Genomic DNA, 26696 nt, shown 5'->3' on the forward strand with positions numbered 1-26696 from the left:
GTTTGCAGAGGATACTAAACTACTCAAGATAGTTAAGACCAAAGCAGACTGTGAAGAACTTCAAAAAGATCTCACAAAAGTAAGTGATTGGGCAACAAAATGGCAAATGAAATATAATGTGGATAAATGTCAAGTAATGCACATTGGAAAAAAAATAACCCCAACTATACATACAATGTGATGGGAGCTAATTTAACTACAACAAATCAGGAAAAAGATCTTGGAGTCATCGTGGATAGTTCTCTGAAGATGTTCACACAGTGTGCAGAGGCGGTCAAAAAAGCAAACAGGATGTTAGGAATCATTAGAAAGGGGATAGAGAATAAGAGTGAGAACATATTATTGCCCTTATATAAATCCATGGTATGTCCACATCTTGAATACTGCGTACAGATGTGGTTGCCTCATCTCAAAAAAATATACTGGCACTAGAAAAGGTTCAGAGAAGAGCAACTAAAATGATTAGGGGTTTGGAGAGGGTCCCATATGAGGAGAGATTAAAGAGACTAGGACTTTTCAGCTTGGGAAAGAGGAGACTAAGGGGGGATATGATAGAAGTATATAAAATTATGAGTGATGCGGAGAAAGTAGATAAGGAAAAGTTATTTACTTATTTCCATAATACAAGAACTAGGGGTCACCAAATGAAATAAATAGGCAGCAGGTTTAAAACAAATAAAAGGAAGTTCTTCTTCACACAGTGCACAGTCAACTTGTGGAACTCCTGACCTGAGGAACTTGTGAAGGCTAGGACTATAACAGCATTTAAAAGGGAACTAGATAAATTCATGGAGGTTAAGTAATGGCTAACCACTAGCCAGGATGGGTAAGGAATGGTGTCCCTAGCCTCTGTTTGTCAGAGGGTGGAGATGGATGGCAGGAGAGAGATCACTTGATCATTACCTGTTAGGTTCACTCCCTTTGGGGCCCCTGGCATTGACCTCTGTTGGTAGACAGGATACTGGGCTAGATGGACCTTTGGTCTGACCTAGTACGGCAGTTCATATGTTCTTATGTCCTAATCAGAGCTCCAGGAACTCGGTAACATTGGCGGAGCGACATCAAAGGGAGCGATCTAATTCATCCATCACCTAGAACATGGCAGAAATTGGTACTCCTGACATGGCAGTACCCGGCATGCTGATGGCACAGGTAGTGTTGGTCCAAACATAGGTACTGATTCCATGGGTGCTCTGGGGCTCAAGTACCCACAGAAAAAAAAATAGTGGGTGCTCCGCACCCAGGAGCCAGGAGCCATGTGGAATGTGATGAGTTCTGTGCTGCTTCAACTTCTGCTCTTGGGGAAAGGAGTTTATAAACAGAGGCAGGGTGATTAAGATAACAAAAGACTTGTCATTATATTAAATTATGGAACTTTAGATGACCCTGAAAGCATTATCAGGCATTCCAGTTAAAAGATAGGAAACAAAGGGCAGGAATAAATGGCCCATTTTCAGAAGGAAAAAAGTACATAGTGGTGTCCTACAGGGGCTTATACTGGGCCCAGTGCTGTTCGTCATATTCATAAATAATCTCCAAAAAGGGGTAAACAGTGAGGTGGTAAAGTTTGCGGATGATTTACTTAAGATCATTAAGTCCAAAGCAGACTGTAAAGAGTTACAACGGGGTCATGTAAAACTGGGTAACTTGGTAACAAAATGGCAGATGAAATTCCATTTTAAAGGAAAAGTAATGCGCATGGCAAAACTTAATCCCAACTATACATACAAAATGATGGTGCCTAAATTAGCTGTTACTCATCAAGAGAGATCTTGGAGTCATTTGCAGAAACTCTAGAAGCATTATGTTTCCAGAGTACTGCAAATTTATAAGAATCCTTGTCACCGGGCCTGTATCATCCTGAACTCATTCGCCAGCTTCAGAAGATTTAAATATTATCTCCAGTCATCAATGGGACAGCCGCAACTAAATAACGTAGCTGTCCTTAATGCGCATCAAGACAAGACCAGGGAACTAGATGTAAATAAGACTGCTGACAGTTTCATACAGAAAGCTACAACGAGACATACCGTCTTACATTAGTTGGACATTAGGAAAAAGTTCCTAACTGTCAGGGTAGTTAAACACTGGAATAGATTGCCTAGGGAAGTTGTGGAATCTCCATCTCTGGAGATATTTAAGAGTAGGTCAGCTAAATGTCTATTAGGGATGGTCTAGACAGTATTTGGTCCTGCCATGAGGGCAGGGGACTGGACTCGATGACCTCTCGAGGTCCCTTCCAGTCCTAGAGTCTATGAGTCTTTAAACTGGGACATTAGTAAGACTGCTTGTAGGTGACTGCAATGATTTTAACAGTGTAATTCATGATAATGTATTTATGTAGTTCATAAGAATTTAATTATTAAAATAGTAAAGATATCAATGACAGACACATTCAATAACTAGAATATGAAAGAAGTGTATAAATATGCTGAAAATAACCTCTCCCCAAAACTGGCAGAGTACCCCCTTCCACTCCCCAAACACACACACCTCTTCAAAAGCATCCACCACTAAAAACAAAAGTCAGTGCCTGTAGGTCCAAGTGCAAACAGCGGTACCAAAGTGAATCAACATCAAGGGTGATGAAAGCCGCCAGTGGAGAATCTGTGGTGTTGAATGCAGCGGGGCTGAAGACAGTCCTGTTGCAGAGTTCCCCTGTACCGATTCCAGTACCAGCTCCATCCTCACCATTGGGAGGGGAGCATCTGGATGGCTGCCAACAGACACGAGTATTCAGCAGTTGGCTCCACTGGAGGGGCTATACTTGGTGCAGCCCTGGGAAAGTCCTGGACCAACAGGGAGGTCTGGACCAAAAGGAAGAGGAGTCTGCGGCTGCCTTATATGCTGACGACATGGACATAGTTGGTACCAGCATCTCCCTCGTCAGTACGGGACTCAACCGATACCTGGAGTTTGAACCAGAGTCGATGGTACAGGGTTTCTGCCCTTTCCACTTAATACCAGGGAAGGGTCAGAAGTACCCATGCCATTCTGTGCGCCAGAACCAGTGCCAGTCCGGTCTATGCTTTTCCTGGGGGAGGCAGAGGAGCTGCCCCATGACCTGGGACAGTTATGATCGGTCTTATGAGACCTCGTCCTCAGTGGTGACAAAAAGAACAGCTCCTCTGACTCTTTGGAGAGGTGCTTGTCCCAGAATGAGAAGTGGCAACGCTCTCCAAGCCCAAGAGCGACCTTCGGCCTGAGGAGGGCCTCAGTACCGGATCAGGCTGCCTGGCCTGTACTAGTAGGTGCTGCATGTGGCGAAGATCCCGTGCCACCTGAGTCCACTTCTTGAATGATCTACAGACTGAACAACACTCTTCAAGTTGGGCCTACGTGTGGAAGTAACTATTGGGGGATCACCCCTCCACACAGATGACAAATGTTTAAACCCTACTGAGGGAACAGCTGGGAACACTATCTGCTGACTGACTACTACTAACTAAATACACACAGTAAACTAGGCTAAGACTAAATGTGAGACTATAAACACACAGAGCTCCGACTACAGCCACAGGCCGTGAGAAGGAACTGCGGGGGGTCATATAGCCAGGGAAGTGGCCACAACCACAAGGCATTAATGCCTCCTCTCTACAGGTACTGCTAAGCAAAAGTGTCTGGCTCCAGCGTGCACACATCTAAGTGCAATACACATCTGCATCTATTTGAAGAGGAACTTTTAGTACCCATTTAAAAAGCCAAACTGGGCAATTCAAAAAACAACATCATTTTTTAAAGAGCAACATAAGGACATGTTTCAGTGGCGTACTGCTAATATTCAACATTAATGTTCTTTACAATGTGCTTGCATGGTCTGAATACATTTCCATTAAACTATACCAAACAGATCAATCATTCCAACTATATTTAAAAATATATTTTAATTTCCCCAACACATCACATTATAAGAAAACAGTGTTCCCTCTAATTTTTCCCACCCACGTGCAGAATGAATTTTGTTATGTGCACCAATATGGAGGTGATATATGACACATCACTTCATATTGGTGCACATAAAATTTATGTGGTGGGTGGGGCTGAGGACTCCGGCTGGGGGTGCAGGCTCTGGTGTGGGACAGAGGATGGGGGGGGCAGGGCGTTGAGGGCTCCGACTGGGAGTGAGGGCTCCGAGGTGTGGTTGGGGATGAGGGGCTCTGGGCTGGGGCAGAGGGTTGGGATGCAGGGGGTGGGGAAATGTGGGGTTTCAGGTGCAGTGGAGCTCCGTCAGGATATGGTGGGAAGAGAGGACTCCCCCAAGCTCTCTCTCCCATCCCAGAGCAGCACTTGGGCTGATGGGGAGAAGTGCCTCTTCCCCAGCCGTGGCTGGTCCGGGCCAAGCAGGGTCTGGGGAGGAGCACCTGTCCGCTGGTCCCAGCAGGTCCGGGCCTTGGGGAGAGGCATCTCTCCCCGCCGCAACCCTGAGTGCCTACACAGTGTTTAACAGGCAGCTGCGTAGCCGCACAGCATAGAGAGAATTTAGGCCACCGTATACGTCCAAAAGAATAATTCCCAACTACAGAACAAGTCAGGGGGCAAAACTGAAATGGAGCTGTGGCTAAATCAAGTGAGGTGTGACTACTAGTAAAGGATTACATTGTAATGGGGAAAAAGTGACTGGATCCTGTAATTATTCACTGCCAGACTTTTTAAAGTGTTAGCTTTTAAAACAAAGTACAGAAATTTGAGTGAAGTATAATACTGAGTGGTGGTTCAACTCTGCTGAAACGTGCTGATGAATTTATCTGGTTTTAGGCCCTGATTCACAAAAAACTTAAGCATGTGCTAACTGAGTTGGGGCTTAAATTTAAGTGTTTTAGTATGTTTATTTGGTACATAAAACTATAGACTAACTTAGCATATAAAGTTCATGCAAGTGTAAGAGGGGCTTACTTACCTGCAGCTGGAGGTTCTTCGAGATGTGTGGTTCCTATCTGTATTCCACTGCGGATTTCCGCATGTGCACCACGTGTCCGGAGCCAGAGATTTTGAAAGTAGGATCCATTGGTCTGCGCATACACCCTGGCTCACACCTCATGCCTCCAACTCAGCTGATAAAGAGCAAGGTGGACTGACCACCTCTCCAGCTCCTTTTTCACCATAAATAATAGAAGACCCGAAGCAAAGGGAAAGGAGGACTGGTAGTGGAATACAGCTAGGGACCATATATCTTGAAGAATCTTCAGTTACATGTAACTATCCACTTCTTCGAGTGATGGCCCTTAGTGTATTTCACTGTAGCTGGTTGACAAGCATTACCTAAGGAAGAGGAGGGTGTGGACAGTGGGGCTGAGCAGAGATCTGCCATCACAAAGGAAACATCAGCAGCACAGTCTTGCATCAGGGCATAATGCCTTGCAAATATGTAAATGGAACTCAATGTGGCCGTTTTTCAGATGTCCAAGAAGGGTATGTCCAGAAGAGACACTTTAGTTGTTGCCTGCGTTCTAGCAGAATGAATTCTTACCCCTTGGGAGGTGGGGTTCAGGAGTTGATGGCAGAATAGAATGTAGCCAGCAATCCATTTGGAGATTCTCTTGGTGGAGATGGCATGGCACGCTCTCTAACTCTCTCTGCCATGGCAACAAACAGTATTGGGGATTTCCTGATTGGTTTTGTCCTCTGAAGATAAAAGGCCAAGGCTTATCATAAAGTGAGGAAGTAGAGTCTTCATTCTTCTATAGAAGCTTGCAGTTTTAGGATAAACAGGTAAGTGAATGGACTGGTTAAAGTGAAATTCCCAGACTACTTCAGGGATGAATTTGGGGGTCTAGATGTAAAGGAACCTGATGTTTATGGAACACAGTGCATGGAGGGTCTGCCATCATTGCTCCCAATTCACCAACCCTTCTCAGTGACGTGACAGCTATGAGAAAGGCAACCTTCATGGAAAGGAATGCTATGGAACACGTAGCTAAAGGCTCAAAGGGTGGCATTGTCAGTACTAAAGGAATGAGATTCAGGTCCCATTGGGGCAGAATCTTCTGAGTAGGCAGGAAGGTCCTTATTAAGTCTTTTCAGAATCTATTGATTAGAGGATGTGCAATAATCAAGTAGTCCAGAGGAGGTAGAAGGTATGGACTGACCACTGCTAACTGAACTCATAAGGAACTGATGGATAGACCCGACGTCTTCAAAAGACAGGATATAGTCTAAGATGAGAAGTTGTGGACATGAAGGATTCTGACCTGGACCATACGACTGTGAGAAGGAAGTGGAGAGGTCAGCCCACCCCCACCCTTTATCGCCTCGGTTGGCGGCATAAAGTGAGCCAGAGCACATGCATGGACCGACGGATACTAATTTCAAATTATCTGGCTCTGAGCGCATGGTGCACATGCATAATCCTACCGTGGAATACAACTGGAACTACCACTCACAGAAGAATATTGATTCAGGGGGTTAACTGGACTCCTCTGAAACAGTCCATTTTTGCGTTTGGGAATAAATCCAAATTCAGATGCAGTGGACCCAAAGAGCATGCTTGTTTTGAAATGCTGTTGATTACAATGATATCATCAAAAGTTATCACATTACCATAAACTATCTTGTTACAATAATCTCTTCTCCAGAAATTAAAGCTATATATTCCATGAAAAATAAACATGTAAGTTAATATGAATGAAATCACTTACCCATCATACTTGTATATATTAACTTCAAATAAGTTATCCTTAGCATGGTTAGCACGTTCAGTTACTATGGAGAAATAAACACATAGCTTAATAGGAAGGCTTGAGTGAATAAGTAAGTTTCATAAACTTATCAAGTAATGTTTCATAAGTTCCATAAATAAAAACAAATGAATGTGGCTGTCAAGCAGAAAACAAGAACAAGGTGGGTGAGATAATATCTTTTATTGGACCAACTTCTGTTGGTAAGAGGTCCAATAAAAGATATTCCCTCACCCACCCTGTCTCTCTAACATCCCAAGACCAACTACATTGCATACGAACAGAAAACAAAACCATTACAATGTCTCGGCTTACCAAAATTTTTCATTTCAATGAATTTTACAATAAGGAAACAACTGAGAAATACATGTACTACATAGGAGGAAAATTCTTTGTGTACAAAACATTAAATGTAAATTTAAGTGTCACATACATGTATCTTTCATTGCGAGTCACTATCATTTAGTAATTAATTCATCAGGGTAACAACCTATGCAGGTTTAAAGGGCAAGTTTTATTTATTCAAGTGGAAAAAGCAGGATATCTGTTTTATAAATTAAGAGCTTAAATAGCTTGGATGGATCACTACCTACAAAATGGTCACCACTGTACTGAAATAAATGGTGCATTGCTACATCACCCTCATTTGTGAATTGCAGGGCTATAGCTACATTAGCTAGAAATCAGTTATTCCATTTCGTATACTTATTAATGCAGAAAGAGTTCTAAAAAGACATTTTCTTAAGCTGTAAGGAAGAGTTGCTTTAAAGAATTTCATATTATATTTAATGAGAGATTGAAGTAGATTATTACTCACTAATAACATCAGTGGAGATGGAAGCTAGACTAAACAATGGAGCCACTTTTTGTTCATAGATCCTCTTCCCTTGCCGCTTTCCTCCATATGGATTAATATATACAAGGAGTTGCTTTGGTCTAGATTCTGAGGGTGGAGAAAACAAACACCCCACATTGTTAGGCACTTGAGTATCAAAACAAGCCAGTTATTACATTTAAATACATACTCTTATAAAAATATTTTGTCAGTGAACAGAGACAATTTGAATAAAAGATTTTACTAAAATTCCTTAGTGTGAGGATTAAGTGAGTTCCTTATTATATGGAAAGAGCAGCAGAAAGTTCACATTACTTTCAGACAGTTCTGCAGTCACCTTGCCTAAAGAGGCATATTATCTTCTCTTTGGCAAACAATAAGCATGGCAACTGTATGCATCCTGTGGGTGAGATGCATGTAGAAATATCCCTGTATAGAAGGTATTTCATAAATACAATTCTAGAAAATAGCTTTTGTAACAGGCAATTGAATGATCCTCCACATGATGGACAAGTGGTAAGTATATCTTGTAAAAGCGTATTCTGAACTGCAGGAAAAGGCTCTGAAGATTTGAACTCAATATAATCTAAGAATACCTATCATAATTGTCTGAAGTCTGTTTGAATGGACTTCAGATTTGACCTCACAGAGACAGTGAAGTCAAGGAACCAAACACACCTATCACAACAGGGCTATTCAACTAGACACCGTAAATGAGAATGCTTTCCACTGCTAGAGGGCCTTATCTGTACTTTACTAACATTAATCAATTAAGATTCAAAGTATCCCTATGGAGGTATTGATTATTATCCCTATTTTAAAAAGGTAAGATTAACTAAAATAGACATTAGTAAACTGGCCAACCACTAAGTGGAAATCTGTGATTGAACTGGAAATAGAATCTAGATCTCATGACAGACCTTCAGCCACATTGACCCTTTCTAAAACAGTTGGCAACCTAAGGCCAGTTAGCCCAAATTTTGAGACTCAAGTTGGGATGCTTTTCACAGTTTTGTATGTTTCAACAACAAAACAGGACTGACTGAAAGTGCCAAAATTTGAATCTTTGCCAAAATCTGAATCTTTGCAAAAAAAAAAAAAGTTTTTCCACAGAAAATTCATATATTTTGTCCAGTTTCATCACAAACATCATCTGTACTGGAACATGGTGAAAAGCACCAGGTTGGCTGAATTAAGACAACTTTTGACAGGAATGTAAGATGAATACTGAATGTATTACTTAGGTCTTTGCAAAGAACCAAGGCTATCCATATTACAGTACATGATTTCATATATAGCCAACTCGGACATTGCATAAACAAGACTTTTTTCCCAGCACTGACTGCATATTGCAACTCATTCACCAGTCCTTGGAATCAGTCTTGTAAACCTAACGTTCAATTCATTCTTCGGGATCATGGAATAGTCTTACAGGCTGTACCAAAGAAATATTTATGCAAACACCTTTTTACACAAAAGATATGTCCTGTATGATTATTCAGAGACAAAACTTAAAAAAAGGAAGACAACAACGAAACTGGATTATACTCCTTTTTCTGTATCATCGTGGTCTACTAAATTTCAGACACCTCCACATGAACAAACCCATTGTAACTGGTGGAGTTGCACATACATTGCTGAGGGCACAATCTAAACAAAAAGCTGCATAAATAATTTTGAGCCCAATCTGCCCTGCAGAGCCTCTATTAATGGTGATATCGCATGGGGGGGGGGGAACCCACCTGACATTCAGAGCACAGGCTCAGTGTGCAGGCTGATCATTACATTTATTTGTATTTTTAAACTGAGTACATTTAATACAGAAATTATTTAAAACAAATGAGGAAACCTATAGTGTCATTTTGATGAAGACATTCTGATAAAATTATGATTTCAAATGTCCTTGTCCTCAATCCCAGAAAAGGCACACTAGCTTCTCTCTCAGACACCTATTCCAGAAGTGCAGATTTAGCACTCTATAATTCACTCTTGGTCCTACCACAAAAAGGGCAATCAGCAAGTTCACCTTTCTCAACATCTCTAGCATAGTACTGAATGTCATCTGATAAATTGTATTTTATTAGAGCAGTGTCCATAGACCCTGATCAAGATTGGGGCCCTGATTTCATGTCTTAGAAGCAAAATTTCACCACCGTGTAGATGTGACAAGGTAGAGGAAGATATGGTCCCTTTCCTGAAGAGCTTATCAGTATGTGTTATACCTGAGAGGAAAATTGCACCTCTTAACTCAGTAAGGAAATTTTCCAGGCAATATCAATCATACACATTAATATGTGCGCCCAGAAGCCTTAAGTAAAACTATTGGGCTCAACAATGGGCTATGCAGGTGAAATTCTGTGTCCTGTGTTATACAGGAGGTCAGACTACATGAGCCAATGGTCCCTTCTGACCTCAAAATGGATGAAACAAAAGAGTTTACGTATTCAAGCTTCTGGACAGTTCACTGTTAGTACCGGAATAACATTAGAACCATTCAACAATAATTCCCTCTATTTTTAAAGTAGTTTTAAGCAACATTAAGATTCTCAACAAATACCCAAGGCAAGCAAATTCCCAGTTAAGGCAAACACCTAGTCACGATAGGCGCAGAATGGGAAAAGTGAGTGAAGATTGTGTCTCTTTGGTCTCCTCCTTTCATAAGTAATGCATACAAAGTACTTTAAAAACAACGCAATACTGGTATTACAGGAACTACACAGCCAGCAACTACCAAGCACTCTGAAGTAGCTGACACTGGTGTGAGAACTGTAACTTGTTTTATTGGAAGAAACATTAACAAAGTTATCATCAGATGTTTGTTCCCAGTGTTTAAGACTCTGGGAAGTTTACTATTACTAAATAGTTATACTGGGCTTGTAGTTCGAGACTCATCATTCTAGGTGCTTTACAAACACATAGATCTGGTCTACAGTAGGATATTAGGTTGGTATAGCTATGCTGGTCAGGGGTGTGAAAAATCCACACTCATGAACGATGGACCAAACTGACCTAACCCCTTCCCCTCTGCATACAGCACTAGGTCAACAGGAGAATTTTCCCATAAACCAAGCTACCGTCTCTTGGGCAAGTGGATTAGCTACACCAATGGAAAAACCCCTTCTGTCAGCACAGGAAGTGTCTTGAGTGAAGCTGCGCCACTGCAGCATCTTACGCGTCGACAAGCCCACAGTCCATGCTCCAAAAGGTTTTGAATCAAATACAAGTGATATGTGATGGTGGAGATGGGGGAAGAAGAGCTTAAGCAGCAATGTATTTTTGAATCTAATGAAGTTTCAGAGGTGCAGGAGATACTATGGATGGAATGGCTATTCTGTAGTAGCATCAGCTCTGGCTAACATACAAATGTTTATGCAGTGGTCAGGGAATCCTTGTCAGCATGAATGTATGCAAAAACTCACACCACTCCAAGCCTTCTGCCCCTCTTGAAGAAGTATGCTAGGGCACAGGTGAGAGTCCCAGGAATGACTAATGGACAGTTTCCATTTCATGTGACCCATAGTGCTGAAGAGACAGTCCCACTTTCCAGCTGTTTCAATACTCAATACAGATGTCCCTTTAGATCTCAGGACATCTGAGAAATATGAAAGCAACATCCTCTGTGCACTCAGCAGAAAACGCCTCTCATCCATTCAAGTACAATACTATGGAAAGTCTGCAGGCCCCAAATTCTCCAGTGCTTTACACACTCATTTACACTTGGACAAATAAATAAGAACCCTACTATTCTGATCTGTTAGGGTTTGACATTCACTTTCCATGGGTAATGCCTTGCACCTTGCAACAGTGGAGAATCAGATACTTGCTAGTTCAAATGCAGCATACCTCCTACCCCTCGACTGCTCTCCCTTAGGAGGGCATAAGCTAGGCTTAAGGGCTTGAGTCAGCCACTTTAATAGAAACTTAACTAAACTGCTGTAGATGCCATGAAAATAATGTTGTATATTTCAGTAATTTAGTCAAACTTACTCTGTAACTCAAGTAATTCTTTAAGTGCCTGTATCCACTGGTTACACAGTTGCTCATCAATGCACCAAAATGTTACTTCGCTGCACCGCCAGCGGTGTTTTTGTGCTCTTTTCACGTAATATACTATATATATATAAAACAAAACAAAAAAAATTTATACATTCTATATTTATTGCAACAAGTCGGAAATGTACTTAATTGTGGGTTGAAGCCCTAGTTTTAAAGACCTGTGCAACATATTTAAAACACAACATATTAATGGACCAAAAGACACTACTACCCACTTCTAGAATGTTTCCATTTCTCATAATTCTAATAGGAAAACTTTGTGTGTGTGTTTGTAAGAGGAAAACAAAGTATTTTTCATGATTTAAAAACAGTAATTCCTCCCCCCCACCACATTTTAGCTTACAGTAACTGCTTAAATTTGAAAATGATTTTTTAAAAGATACTTCTTAGCATGCCCAGAGGAAGGGACACTGGGTTATTACATGGTTGCTTACACAAAACACAGAGTTGCAGCATTCATATGTGCCTGAATTTCTTTTGTTTTGAAAAATTATGCGCCATATAAAGTTTGCAAAGTTCAGGTCAGAAAAAACACCCAGTCCTCAGTACCACCTTTTAAAATCAAATTTGTTTGCAGGAAGCTGAAAGGAAGAGAGTGAATCTGAAAGCCATTTCCAGTCTCTTGAGAAGCATTTGTGTGGGTGGAAGAGAACCACCAAAACATTTCTATTTTTCCAGTTTGAACAATGATACACACATCCCTGCAAACTATTTTCTCACATTTAGTCCTTCTATAAAGCCTTGGACAAGTACATTGAAGTCCCCTTTCCAGGGTTAGCTGTACGGAGGGTTGCCATTATATCACTAAGCAGGTTAGAGTACCACTGTATCTCACTTGATTGTACAGCTGAAGTGCTTACATAAAAGAAAGCCTTGACACTTGGAAAAGTCTGTGAAAGATCTTTTTTCACACAGTCTGTTCATTAATAATGACTGGAGTTTTCGTGAGGACTCATTTTCACAGCATCTCTTATTTGATTCTCTAGTGGAGCCATACAGAATTTATGATGCCACAATATTTACTTCTCAAAAGCGAGATGTAGTAAGCAAGGGTTATGATTTCATTGTGGGACCAAAGAGAAGGAGATGAGCCATGAAGGAAAGATTTTATTAAAACATCTTTAACAATAATAAAAAGCCAGGCTCCTGACCAATAGTTTTGCTTATAAAAAACTCTTTGTACAGCTTCCAAATTCAAGTCCCCCTTAAAATAATCTACAGATTACTACAGTTAAGCAATTACTGCAGCATTCTGAAAATAGGAGTGATTTCCCTACCTGTGAAAGCATGCGGCTTTGCCATTTTTTGCCATTTTCCACTACTACGCTGCTTCTCGTCAATTTCAGTTTCTTCTACAGCAATAATCTCAGAGGCGGGCACAAAACAATTTCCTGTACAAACACAACATCAATACATGAAAACTGAATGTTAATATAAAAACATTAAAATAGTTTCAAAACATAAATGCAAAAATGTGTATTTCATATAAAATGTAAAGATTATATAGGTGATATCAGAGAAGCAGCTTTGAACAAAGCCATGCACAACCAAGGACATAAATCAGAAATACAGGGTCAACACCACTCACTCAAAATTGGCCCAACCATGTGCACATCACACTCCCGGTCCCTCCCCTAGCCATGACAAAGGCAAATAAATCTTCAAATAAAGTGTTTTGTAATTCTAACCATCGCTGTTTCAATCCTATTCCTGGTACTGAAGAAAGGCTTACTGGTGTCTAATTTCTACATCACCCTCGCACCATGATGATCTAGTTATACCTCTACCCCAATATAAAACGACCTGATATAATACGAATTCAGATATAATGCAGTAAAGCAGCGCTCCGGCAGATCAAAGCAAGTTCATATAACACGGTTTCACCTATAACATGGTAAGATTTTTTGGTTCCTGAGGACAGCGTTATATCGTGGTAGAGGTGTATTTCAGAAGCCTGGTTATATTAAAGTGGGAAGTATATGGGGGGGGCAGGGAGAAGAGATTTCACTGTACAAATAATTGTTAAATTTATCTAGTCTAAAAAGAGTAGGAGGGTGTGGCAGGCCAACCATAGCTATTTCTGTTTCTAAACAGACTCTAGAGCATAAATATAACTTAATTTATTGAATAAATATTGCCAGCTGCAATTTAACCATGATTAAGAGTATAATAATGGTCAGCTCTCTTGATAATCAAAGAACAGAACCATTTATGTAAGGGGATTTCAAAATTTAGTTGCCTTGACCTGGCTAAACACGAAGCAGTCAAGGGGAGGAAGGCAAGAAACAAAAGGGAGAAAGATATATTTACTCTACTCTGCTTTTGTTTTTAATTCTACTGCTGAACTGTATAAGTTACTCAGATATTCTTCAATATTAAGGGTAATTCTGTGTTGCATTTACAATAAACAAACTTTTACTGATGGCTCCTTTATGCTATATCCTGGACATGTTAAAATTAAAATGAGATATTCCAATTAGATACAAATGTAAACAAAGATTCTGGATAGGATACTCATTGGCATGTTTGCTAGGAACGAGTAACAGAAGTCATATTGCTTTATCACACATTTTCTATACACTAAAAAGAAAAGAAAACTGTCTAACCTCGTAAGTAACAATAAATTCATACAAACTTTTAAATATACATTATTGCAAGCATTTATATGGCACGAGCCTAGTATCTGGGCTCATTTTACATTAGATAAAAGGTAACCCTACATCACAACCACCACCATTTTAAAGACACATCAAGAAAATTTCACTAATCGAAAATGAGAGAGGAAACTAAGCCAGCAGCAGGCAGAGAGCTAGCCCAAGTTTCATGACTCCTTCTGAATGTGGCCAGACTTAAGCTCAGATGTATTCCTGGCAAGAGAAAATTCCAGAGATGTACCTGCTACTAAAAATACTCAGTCCAGCAATCCCCTTAGTTCTTAATCTTGGGAGTTTAGTTTAAGCATTCTAGAGGAAGGTAGGCAGGCAGCATGGCAGAGAGGTATCCAAGCCGTACGACTTGTATATAGATTTTACTGGAAACACTGATTCAGCCAGAAGTTGACTGGCAGCCAGTACCAGGTGTGGTACAAACACAGTATGTTCGTCATAGCCTAGATCAGTACCACTCTCTGGACAAACATTCTGTTGTGATGAGCTCCAACTGCTGAATCCCACATGTAAAAAGCTCTTCGACTCTGGGTAGCAACTGATCACTGTTCCTAAATCTGGGTCTCAGGAAAGCTCTCCAGGGTGCAGATCCTGTGTTTCAGACACCCTTTTTGGGCAGTGAGATGCTCCCTAGATCCTGGAAGCGGATGCTGGGACTCTTTCTCCCTACAGTCCATCTGGCTATGGGAGCTCTGGTTTCCTAGTTAACCACTTAATTGCTGTCACAACTTTCCAGACAGTCTCTGTGCTACAAATCAGACTCCTGCTACACAATGAATGCTCAAAGCTACACTTAAGATTACATTCAAAACAGAAGCTCTAATATAACTGGCATTCTCAAAAGAAAAATAGAGTTCATAAGCTGAGACAAAAATTGCTGAAACTGTCACATAGTTCTCCCTAGTTAACCCTGCCCTGAAGGCAAGAGAGACATTCTGAATTAGGGAAAACTTCCAAGCAGCTTACACACACAAGTCTATATATTGTTAAATAATATTTAATGGGGCTAATAGAGTGCATGATGGGCACGAATCGGCCCAGTCTTTCTATATAGTTCCCTTATCCTCTTTTAAATAGAAGTTAAGTGTCTTGATTCCACCACTTCTATAGAGTGTTTTCAACAGCTGAGGGTTAGATCTATCTCTGCTTACAGCTTTCCCCAGACAGCAGTAACCTTAATTCACAATAAAGTCATCAGTTTCATTTCTGACTTCGACTGGGTAGTACCAGTGACAGTGATAAAAAGTATCTTGCAAATTCTACAGAAAAGCTGCTTACTCATTACTGGTGAATACTAGTTCAAACTATGGTTTGAGAAATCTCAGTTCCATCTAGGATGACTACACTAATTTATAAGGCCCTACTGTACTAGTGCTAGGCACTGTACAGACACCAGACAGGTCCACTGCTTTGACAGGACAAGACTGTCTCAACTTCCAGCAAGTTAAGAAAAATGTACTCCATGATAGGAGGTAAAATTTCCAGCTCTCCCTCTTCCAATGCTAGTCAAAATACTAGCTCAAGTGTGAGACCAATACCGAGAACATTCCCACATAGTTTTGAAAAGTTGTCATGTTACCTACAGATGGACAAATGTCATTGAGATGAATATAGGGTCTCATTTACTCTGCCAATAGAATGTTGTGGTGAAAAGGTAAGGTCAACAAACTGTAGCCTAGGATCCTTGTCCACTGCACCCTATTCCCTTCCTCGATAGAGTGGGTAGTTTCCACAAGTAGGTGCTCAACAAATTCATAGAGCAAGCTACAAAAGGGATCCTACTAAAAACCATCCCGCCCTGCCCCCAAACAGAATTACTTTATCTGCCAGCAGCCTGAAATATAACCACAAAAACCCACCCACAGAAGTAAATAGTAGGGCAACTCTCTGAGAATCTGTGGAGAAATTATTCCCCTTGAAAATAATCTACACACTCAATCTACTAACCCCATACATCCCCAGAATAGTTTTACACTAGACTGAAATGTCTTAGTGTAGTTCATTGCCATTTACACCGGTGTGAGATCAGTATCAGACCCTATATGTAAAGTGTAGAGTATTATGGGCCTGTCTACACTACTGCTTAAATCGATGTAACTTACGTCACTCAGGGGTATGAAAAAAACACCTCCATGACCAACCCAAGTTACATCTACTTAAAGCAGTGTACACACCATGCTATGTCAGCAGGAGACGCTCTCCCATCAGCAGAGCGTGTCTTCACTAGACATGGTACAACTGCACCAATGTAGCGCAATAGTGTAGACTAACCCTAAGAGTAAGAGTTAGCCCTAAAAGACTATCTCTGGCTGACAATACTGTAAACTCCCAACAAAATGAACATCTAGTTGAGTACACACACACACACACACACTCCAGTCTGTATCAAGATTCAGTAGACACAGAATCTATTGCTGAAGCTTAATACATAAAATAAGCAAGGCTAAAGTACAATCCAGCAAAACTCCCAATCATTCCTTTGTGGAAACACAGAACTATACATATTATATGTACGAAGTTTCATGACTGATCTGTTCAAGTCTTTGTAAGCCATACCTGCTTGACTGAGTGGATTCATACCATAAAGACCTCTACCCTACTTTTAATTTTATGTATTCTACAACACAAGTCTCAAGACAGAAGCAACACTGCTTCAGAAAAGCTGATTTGCATGTAAAAACTCACGGAACAGTATGTTAAACTCTGAGGCACAGCCAAGAGCATTTTCTGACACTTGGCTTTGTTTATATTCCTAAAGTAACAGTAAATAGTCAAATGATAAAATATTTTTAGTAAATTGTGAATATTAAATCCTGAATTCAAAATCAGCATGTTACTTTAGATTATACTGTGACAGGTATGGCAATTTCCTGCCATATCCTTGAAGAACTTCATGTATTAAGCTTATGTATTAGTGGAGGGAGTTCAGGATTTTACGTAATCTCTCTTGGGGGAAGATGTGACAGATGAGAGTCCTGGAAGTTCAAAGTCTATACTGAAAACGTATCAAAGAAATATGGACTTTTTGGATTTGGATTAAGTGGATTTCCCAGAGAATTCCTAGGCAGAGATTGATGCAACTTCCCAACCCTGGTTATGTGAAATCCCAGCCTTTCAAAGCTATGCCCTGCAGAGTGAGTCTCTGCCTGCTGATTAGATGTTAGCAGGAAAAGCTCAAAGGCCTAAACTGTATAAAGAAATAGCTGACCTACAGTCTCGGTTCTGGATCTAAAAGCCACGGGGAAAACCTAGTTGTGGGGTTTTAAGGAATTAAACCTAGAAGAGCTGTAGATTGGCATGGGGGGCGGGGGACATCTGGTAAGCTTTGAAGCATGTGTGTAGGTTCCTTTAAATATGTTTTATCTTTAATTCTTTTACCTTAAGAATAAATGTGCTTACTCAGAATGAACTCAGTGGTAACTTATAACTTGGGGCAATACATTTCCCTTGGAGGGAAAGCAATGAGCAAAGTGCAGGCATTGGCCTTTTAGGCAGTTTGGCTTGCTGGAGATATCACAATGTCAGGCAGGGAGCCACACTGCCTTAAAATCCCTGGTCAGGAGGGAGAGACACACCGAGGTATGTCTACACTACGGGATTATTCTGATTTTACAGAAACCGTTTTTTTAAAACAGACTGTATAAAGTTGAGTGCACGTGGCCACACTAAGCACATTAATTAGGCGGTGTGCGTCCATGTACCGAGGCGAGCATCAATTTCCGGAGCGTTGCACTGTGGGTAGCTATCCCATAGCTATCCCATAGTTCCCACAGTCTCCCCTGCCCATTGGAATGCTGGGTTGAGATCCCAGTGCCTGATGGGGCAAAAAACATTGCCGCTGGCGCTTCTGGGTACAGCCTCACCCCTCCCTCCATGAAAGCAGCAGCAGCCAACTGTTTCGCGCCTTTTTTCCTGAGTGAACTGTGCAAATGCCATGGAACAGCTAGCATGGACCCTGCTGAGCTCAAGACAGCAATCATGGATGTTTTAAAGACCTCGCGCATTCTCGTGCAGTCAATGCTGAACCAGGACCTGCAGAGCTATGCGAGGTGGTGGCGGCTACGGCAGCGTGGCGACGAGAGTGATGAGGACATGAACACAGAATTCTCTCAAATCGCGGACCCCTGTGCTTTCAAGATCCTGCTGGTAATGGGGCAGGTTCTAGCCATGGAACGCCGATTTTGGGGCTAGGAAACAAGCACAGACTGGTGGGACCGCATATTGTTGCAGGTGTGGGACAATCCCCAGTGGCTGCGAAACTTTCGTATGCGTAAGGGCACTTTCATGGAACTTTGTGACTTGCTTTCCCCTGCCCTGAAGCGCCAGAATACCAAGATGAGAGCAGCCCTCACAGTTGAGAAGCAAGTGGCAATAGCCCTCTGGAAGCTTCCAATGCCAGACAGCTACTGGTCAGTCGGGAATCAATTTGGAGTGGGAAAATCTACTGTGAGGGCTGCTGTGATACAAGTAGCCAAAGCAATCACTAACCTGCTGCTACGAAAGGTTGTGACTCTGGGAAATGTGCAGGTCATAGTGGATGGCTTTGCTGCAATGGGATTCCCTAACTGCGGTGGGGCGATAGATGGAACCCATATCCCTATCTTGGCACCGGAGCACCAGGACTCCCAGTACATAAACCGCCAGGAGTACTTTTCCATGGTGCTGCAAGACTGGTGGATCACAAGGGACATTCCACCAACATCCACGTGGGATGGCCGGGAAGGGTTCATGAGGCTCGCGTCTTCAGGAACACTACTCTGTTTAAACGGCTGCAGCAGGGGAATTACTTCCCAGGCTAGAAAACAACAGTTGGGGATATTGAAATGCCTGTCATTATCCTGGGGAACCCAGCCTACCCCCTGATGTCATGGCTCATGAAGCCACACACAGGCAGCCTGGACAGTAGTCAGGAACTGTTCAACTACAGGCTGAGCAAGTGCAGAATGGTGGTAGAATGTGCATATGGCCGTTTAAAGGCGCGCTGGCGCACATTACTGACTCGCTCAGACCTCAGCCAAACCAACGTCCCCATTGTTATTGCTGCTTGCTGTGTGCTCCACAATCTCTGTGAGAGTGAGGGGAAGACCCTTATGGCAGGGTGGGAGGCTGCGGCAAATCACCTGGCCGCTGATTATACGCAACCAGACACCAGGGCGATTAGAAGAGCACACCAGGAAGTGGTGCACATTAGAGAAGCTTTGAAAACCATTTTCGTCACTGGACAGGGTACAGTGTTACTGTTGTGTTTGTTTCTCCTTGATGACCTGCCCCACCGCTGGATTGACTCATTCCCTGTAAGCCACACCCCCCCTCTTTGATCACAGCTTGCTTTCTAAGGAAATAAAGTCACTCTCGTTTAAAAATCTTTATTACTTAATGATAAAAAGAGGGAGAGAACTGACAAGGTAGCCCGGGTGGGGTTTGGGAGAATAGTAGGGAAGGAAAAGGCCACTAAAAAAATTTCATAACAATGAGAGCCTTTTGGTTGGGCTGTCCACTGGGGTGGAGTGGGCGGGTGCACGGAGTCTACTCCCCCGAGTTCTTACTCGTCTGGTGGGTGAGGAGGCTAAGGAACATGGTGAGGGGGGAGGGTGGTTATACAGGGGCTGCAGTGGCACTCTGTGATCCTGCTGCTGTTCCTGAAGCTCCATCATACGCCGAAGCATGTCAGTTCGAACACGCAGCAGCCCCAGAGTTGCATTCCTGCCGCCACCTCTCATCTCGAGCATCTCTCCTCTCATCTCCTCACCTTGGTCCCTCCTGTCCTCACGGTCACTGGCATCTTTCCTGTACTTTGCTACCATGTCTTTCCACTCATTCAGATGAGCTCTTTCATTGCAGGTCACTTCCATGATTTCCGAAAACATTTCTTCTAGCGTCTTTTTTTCCCCACCGCCTTATCTGAGATAGCCTTCGGGATGGAGGAGGGAGACTTGAAAAATTTGCAGCTGCATGAGGAGGGAAAAAAGGGATAGAAGATATATTTTAGAGAACAATAGTCATACTCTTTCACGATGAACAACACTATTCACCTTACATAGCACATGTGTTTTCATTACAAGGTCGCATTTTGCATCTTAATATTGAGTGCCTGCGGCTTTGGTGTTACAAATCACAGACGCAGGTCCGGGCAGCAGAATTCAGCTTGCATGCAGCCATGGTAAGCCATTGTCTTTCGTCTTCTGCAGCCTTCATCTATTCAGGGCCTTCCTTTCCCAAATAGCAAGCAAAGCCCGTTGAGTGCTGCTTCTTTCCTGTTAAAGTGCAGCAGCAGAAACCACCCCATGGCTGGTATCATGGAAGATCACTGCTAAACACCCCCCTTTCCTCTCCCCCCAACCACGTAGCTGGTAGCAGGAAAGACTCCTGTTAGCCAAACCCGGAAAAGCTCAGCGTCAATCGCACCTCCCTCTCACCCTGCTTGGCTACCTGCAGGGAAGGATTTCTTTTAAGCCACAGGCAAACAGCCCAGTAGGAATGGCCATCTCTGTCCCCTTACTGAAATCCTGAATTTCAACCAGGTTACCATGAACGATATCACTCTCCTGAGAATAACACAGTGAGATAAGAATGGATGTTGCTTGAATGCCAGCAATCACCAGGACCATACGCAGCTAGGCTTTGTCATGCAATGATACCAGATTACTTGCTACATGCATGGCGTGGTCAAGTGTCCTACCATAGAGGACGGAATAAAGCAGCACTGCCCAGAAACCTTCTGAAAAGGCTTCTGGAGTACCTTCAGGAGAGCTTCATGGAGATGTCCCTGGAGGATTTCCGCTCCATCCCCAGACATGTTAACAGACTTTTCCAGTAACTGTACTGGCTGCAAATGCATCCCAAGTCCTCAGGGCAAATTAATTATTAAAAAACGCTTGCTTTTAAACCATGTCTTATATTTACAAGGTACACTCACCATGGCTTCATTGTCTGGGATAGCTGCTTGGGAAGGCTGAGAGGGTAATTCCGTCAGGGTGAGAAAAAGCTCCTGGCTGTTGGGGAGAACTGAGTGCTGTGTGCTTTCTACAAGCTCGTCGTCCTCTTCCTCTTCATCTTCCCCATCCACAGAATCCTCAGCCATGGCTGCGATTACCACCCCCCACCTCGGAATCCACGGACAGGGGTGGGGTAGTGGTGGTGGACCCCCCTAGAATTGCACGCAGCTCAGCATAGAGGTGGCATGTTTTTGGCTCTGCCCTGGAATTTCCATTCGCTGCTTTGGTTTTCTGGTAGGCTTCTCTGAGCTCCTTAACTTTCACACGGCACTGTACTGAGCCCCTGGTGTGGCCTCTCTGCCTCATGGCCTTGGAAATTTTTTCAAATGTTTTTTCATTTCGTCTTTTGGAACGGAGTTCTGTTAGCATGGAATCCTCTACCCATACAGCGATCAGATCTAGTACCTCCCGTGCGGTCCATGCTGGAGCTCTTTTTCAATTCTCAGGAGACTGCATTGTTACCTGTGCTGATGAGCTCTGCGTGGTCACCTGTGCTGGTGAACTCTCCACGCTGGCCAAACAGGAAAGGAAATTCTAAAGTTTGTGGGGCTTTACCTGTCTACCTGGCCACTGCATCCGAGTTCAGATTGCTTTCCAGAGCAGTCACAATGGTGCACTGTGGGATACCACTCGGAGGCCAATACCATCAATTTGTGGCCACACTAACCCTAATCCGACATGGCAATATCGATTTCAGCACTACTCCTCTAGTCAGGGAAGAGTACAGAAACCCGTTTAAAAAGCCCTTTATATCAATTTAAAGAGCCCTTTATATCAATATAAAGGGCTCATTGTGTGGACGGGTGCAGGGTTAGATCAGTTTAACTCTGCTAAATTCGGTTTAAACGCATAGCGTAGACCAGGCCCAAGAGAGGTAATGTCTGCGAGCTGGAAACCTGAAGCGGGAGCCCTTCCTGGACCACAGAGGGGGAATATGAGCATAGCTAGCTTAAAATTGTAACATATATACATTTAAATATACAAGCACCAGAAAAACGCTAGAAACTCTGGCTACTATTGTGTTTCCAACCCCTTAGCTCCTCATCAACTCTTCAGAATGACGTTAGGATAATTACCTGATGTAACTGAAGTTCATCTTATTTCTTTTAGATATATCCATTTCAAGAACAAGATCTCAGCATACAGTACGCTACTTATTGCTTTGCTAATACACATTTTATGCCATATTGGCGAGTGACAATACTTAGGATCCTCTCTTTCCTTTATACGTAAAGAAAAAAATGCACATCACTGTTTCATTGTGACACACAAGAAAAGCAAGAACAGTGAAGGTCAGTGTGGAATTCTAATCACAAAAAGTGCAAGATTATGGAGTCACAAACATGTAGGGCTGGAAGGGACCTCAAGAAGTCATCAAGCTCTGTGCTAAAATAGGATCAAGTAAATCTAGACCATCCCTGGCAGGTGTTTGTCCAAACTGTTCTTAATAAACCTCAAATGATGGCGATTGAAAGCCTATACACTACCTTTAACTACCCTTAGAATTAGGAAATTAGAAAGATTTTCCTAATATTTAACCTAAAACTCCCTTGGCCATTTAGGATTAGTAGTAATGGGCTTAAAGGGATATAGCAAACAACTGATCACCATCCTTTTTATAAGATCTCTTAACATATTTGAAGACTTATCAGGTCTCCCCTCAGTTTTTTTTTCTAAAGACTAAACATGCCCAGTTTTTTTAAACCTTTCCTACAGGGCTGTGGATTCATTGCGATTAACTCACATGATTAACTCAAAAAAATTAATTGCAATTATTCGCAGTTTTAATCACACTGTTAAAAAACCGAATACCAAATGAAATTTAGTAAGTATTTTGGATATTCTTCTACATTGTCATAGATTATATTCTGTGGTGTAACTGAAATCAGTATATATTAGTTTTTATTACAAATATTTGCACTGTAAAAAAGATAAAGAAATACACCTCTACCCCGATATTTCACATACAACGCGGTAAAGCTCTGACATGCTTCTCTGAGCAGCATGTTAAAGGTACCGGGCCAGGCAGAGGCCAAGGGGTTCGATAAGGGGCAGAGGGTCTTGGGGGCAGTCAGGGGCTCCCCCCCAGGGTCTGGGGGGCAGGAGCTATGGGAGGACACTTTTGGGGGCCCCGCAGTCCCAGGGTGGCCTGGGGTATTAGCAGGGGGCCAGGAGCAGCCTGCTCTGCTTCCCTCACCCCGGCCCCAGCTGTGTCGCTCAGAGGAGTGAGCTTGGGGAAAAGGATCGCCCCGCACTCACCAGCAGTGGCAGAAGCGGAGCAGCCTGTCTCCAGCCCGCTCCACTCTGCCAGCTCCCAGCCGCAGGTGAATACGGGGGATGTCCTTTCATCAACCTCCCCGCACTCACTGGCAGCGGGAACCAGAGCAAACCAGCCCTAGCCAGCTCCACTCCGCCAGCTCCCAGCCATTGTGCTCCATTTCCCGTCACAGGTGAGTGCAGGACCTTTCTCCAGCCACCCTCCCGCGACACGGCTGGGGCCAGGGCAAGGAAAGTGGAGCAGGCCAGGGCCACGTTGCTCCGCCTCCCGCTGCAGGTGAGGGGGGGGGCATCCTTTCTCCAACCTCCCTGCACTCACTGACGACAGGAACTGGAGCGCCCCGGCTAGGAGCTGGTGGAGTGGAGCGGACTGGGGCCGGGCTGCTCTGCTTCCCGCCACTGCCAATGAGTGCCTATTGGGGGCGGGGTGCTTAGGAGTCAGGACAGTCAGGGGACAGGGAGGTTGGGTAGGGGTGGGATCCTGGGGGTGATCAGGGAACAAGGAACGGGGTGGGGCAAAGCAAGTTTGATATAACACAGTCTCACCTATAACGGTAAGATTTTTTGTCTCCTGAGGACTGCGTTATATGGCAGTTGAAGCAGGAAGGGACATACGAATCTTCAGCGCCTCTGGCACGCAAATATCTTGCCATGCCAGCTACAACAGTGCCATGAGAACACCTGTTCTCATTTTCAGGTGACACTGTAAACAAGCAAGCAAGCAACATTATTTCCTGCAAATGTAAACAAATTTGTTTATCTGAGCGATTGGCTGAACAAGAAGAGGACTGAGTAGATTTGTAGGCTCTGAAGTTTTACACTGTTTTGTTTTTGAGTACAAGTTTTTTTGTACATAATTCTACCTTTGTTAAGTTTAACTTTCATGATAAAGAGATTACACTACAGTACTTGTATTAGGTAAACTGAAAAATACTATTTCTTTTGGTTTTTTGGGGCGGGGGTGTTTTTGTTTTTGTTTGTTTTTTTACAGTGCAGATACTTGAAAACTCTTGCTGTCACACATTTACAGCCTGAGGTCTCTTCCAACCCTAATCTTCTATGAATATATGCGCATATTGCACTGAGCACTTAGTATGACAATTTCTCCCATTGACAAACATCAGCTTGTAGAACTTCTCATTACACACTTCCTACCAGTTTTATTTTAGATTATTCAGTTATATAGGAAGAAGTGATGGGCAACCTTCAATACAGGGGCTGCGCCACATTTCCCCATAATTTTCACTTACTGCACAGGCATATTAGGAATTAATTTGAGTTTTATTGGCTGACCTAATCTCTGGCTAAAGCCCTACTGTCCCATACACACTGAAAGTTTTACAACGGATGTGAAATCAGACCAGACCGCAAACTGAATATTTGTATCAATTTATACCTTAGAGGCTCTCACTAAATATGTTGCCACTTTGTACTAGGCACTATACAAAGTGAGATATCAGAGTTTACAATCTAAAATACAGTTAGAAACAAGGGGCAGGAAGGAAAGAAGGGAAAGAGGTGAAGAAATGTGCCTAACGTTACATAGAAGTCATTGGCACGGCTAGAAATAGAACCCAGATCTTCTGACTCTTGGTCTGACACCTTCTTTGCTACACAATGCTCTCTATTATGAAAGCACAGTCAAAAAGCCCTACACATTGGAGTTTGGTTTGCCAATATAAAAGTTTCACATTAGATATCAGCAATATTATAGCTCCTCTCCAAAAGACTGTCAAGGCCACACCTAAATGCTGAATTGGCTTCAGGCACTTAAGCCAGGAAGAGATCAAAAAGTTAGAATTTTTTTTCAAAACAGAATGACTGAAGACCTGGAGGAACTAATAACAGAAAATATTAAATGTGAAGCTTGGCTACTCAATAACTAAATGTAATTAATGACTAAGGACTATGTACTTTTTTTGAGGTGCGGCTGTGGGGAAAGAAACCTTATAAGTATTTGAAGAGCATTAATATACCAAAGAAGTAGTAATATAACTGAAAGTAACAGAGGAGCAAAGAGATAATTTAAGGTAAACTTGAGGAAATTTATTTCCTAAACACTGAAATCTATTAGTTCATAGTAGTCTCCTAAAGAAAGTGGAAGCCTAATTGTGTTGCTTATTTAAACTAGTCTGATGAAAACATATTGTAGTTAATAACCTTGCACTAGCAGGGGGAGGAGAAACGAATAGGCTTTTTCATTTGTAATACCTATGATTTAAATCCTACATACAACAGTATGAATATAGATAAGCTTTATATCTAACAGTTCATTAGAGGTCTTTATAAGTACCACATATAACTGAAGGTGAAAACACTTTTCCTGACAAAATAAATTTTTCAGAGTGGCATACAAACTTCAAGACTTTCAACAGATCCTCCTAATTTGAAAACTTTTAAATCGTCAGTTTTTCAGATTAAGCTTTATTTTTAATCTCTCCATGCAGGAGGAATTCCCCTCTCCTCCCCTGCAAACTGTTCCCTTTTGGGAAGTTTGAGCAAGTTCTCTTTAGCAGTTTCTGTATTTGGGTAGGAAGGAGAAGAGTTGGCATTTGAACACTCTTTATGAGCAATCCCTTCCTGCTCACCAATGTTTTCCTGTTTTATAGAAGTACCAAATAACTTTCACAGATATGGCCAAGTCCAAAAGGTCAGACAATAACTGGAAGCTAAACAGCCATTAAGAAAGTGCTCTCTTTGCTAAGGTTGAGACAATGATTGTTTTAATGTAATGATCATGTGATAACTACAAGCCACTCAGAAACATGCATAATTTTATACAGCTGCACATAGGTAAATTTATATTTAGATATACTGCATAGCAATGCCCTGACTGTGAAGGATCAACTTGTAAAAGGAAGTCAATCTTTACCAAATTACTGCCTCTTCACCCAGGGTACTTTTGGGTGGCTGCCAATCCTCCCCATAAATGTTCATTTATATGTTACCAGCACACATTTCTTTCACATTCCCAAGTCCTTGTATAGACTGTATTGAGGCCTCCAGAGCACAGAGGACCTAAAAGGCAACAGGAGACACCTGGGGAGCTCTAGTAAATATTGCAGCAGTAGCTTTCTGCACACTCCATAAATCACAATCACAAAAGGAGCATGCACTTCAGATACTGAATTATTTTCTTCATAAAATGTACCTGTGCCTCCAGAAGTGCACACTTGCAATTTTCCTTGTTTTT

General features: G+C 42.3%; 1 protein-coding gene across 3 annotated transcripts in view; it reads right to left on the reverse strand.

Moving 5' to 3' along the window:
- CERK (ceramide kinase) overlaps window positions 1-26696 on the reverse strand; it is a 74357-nt gene that overhangs the window by 42415 nt on the left and 5246 nt on the right. For 2 of the 3 annotated variants that reach the window (XM_050936238.1, XM_050936240.1), the window contains exons 2-5: window positions 12843-12956; window positions 11497-11619; window positions 7492-7617; window positions 6636-6699 (exon numbers count right to left, since the gene is read on the reverse strand). In XM_050936238.1, the coding sequence (XP_050792195.1) occupies window positions 6636-6699; window positions 7492-7617; window positions 11497-11619; window positions 12843-12956 (427 nt within the window). Of the gene's footprint in view, window positions 1-6635; window positions 6700-7491; window positions 7618-11496; window positions 11620-12842; window positions 12957-19980; window positions 20180-21147; window positions 21713-26696 lie in introns of those variants that run through there. The other variant, XM_050936239.1, reaches the window with a different exon arrangement.

Source organism: Gopherus flavomarginatus, chromosome 1 (genome assembly GCF_025201925.1).
Source record: "Gopherus flavomarginatus isolate rGopFla2 chromosome 1, rGopFla2.mat.asm, whole genome shotgun sequence".
In the NCBI taxonomy this organism is placed as follows: domain Eukaryota; kingdom Metazoa; phylum Chordata; order Testudines; family Testudinidae; genus Gopherus; species Gopherus flavomarginatus.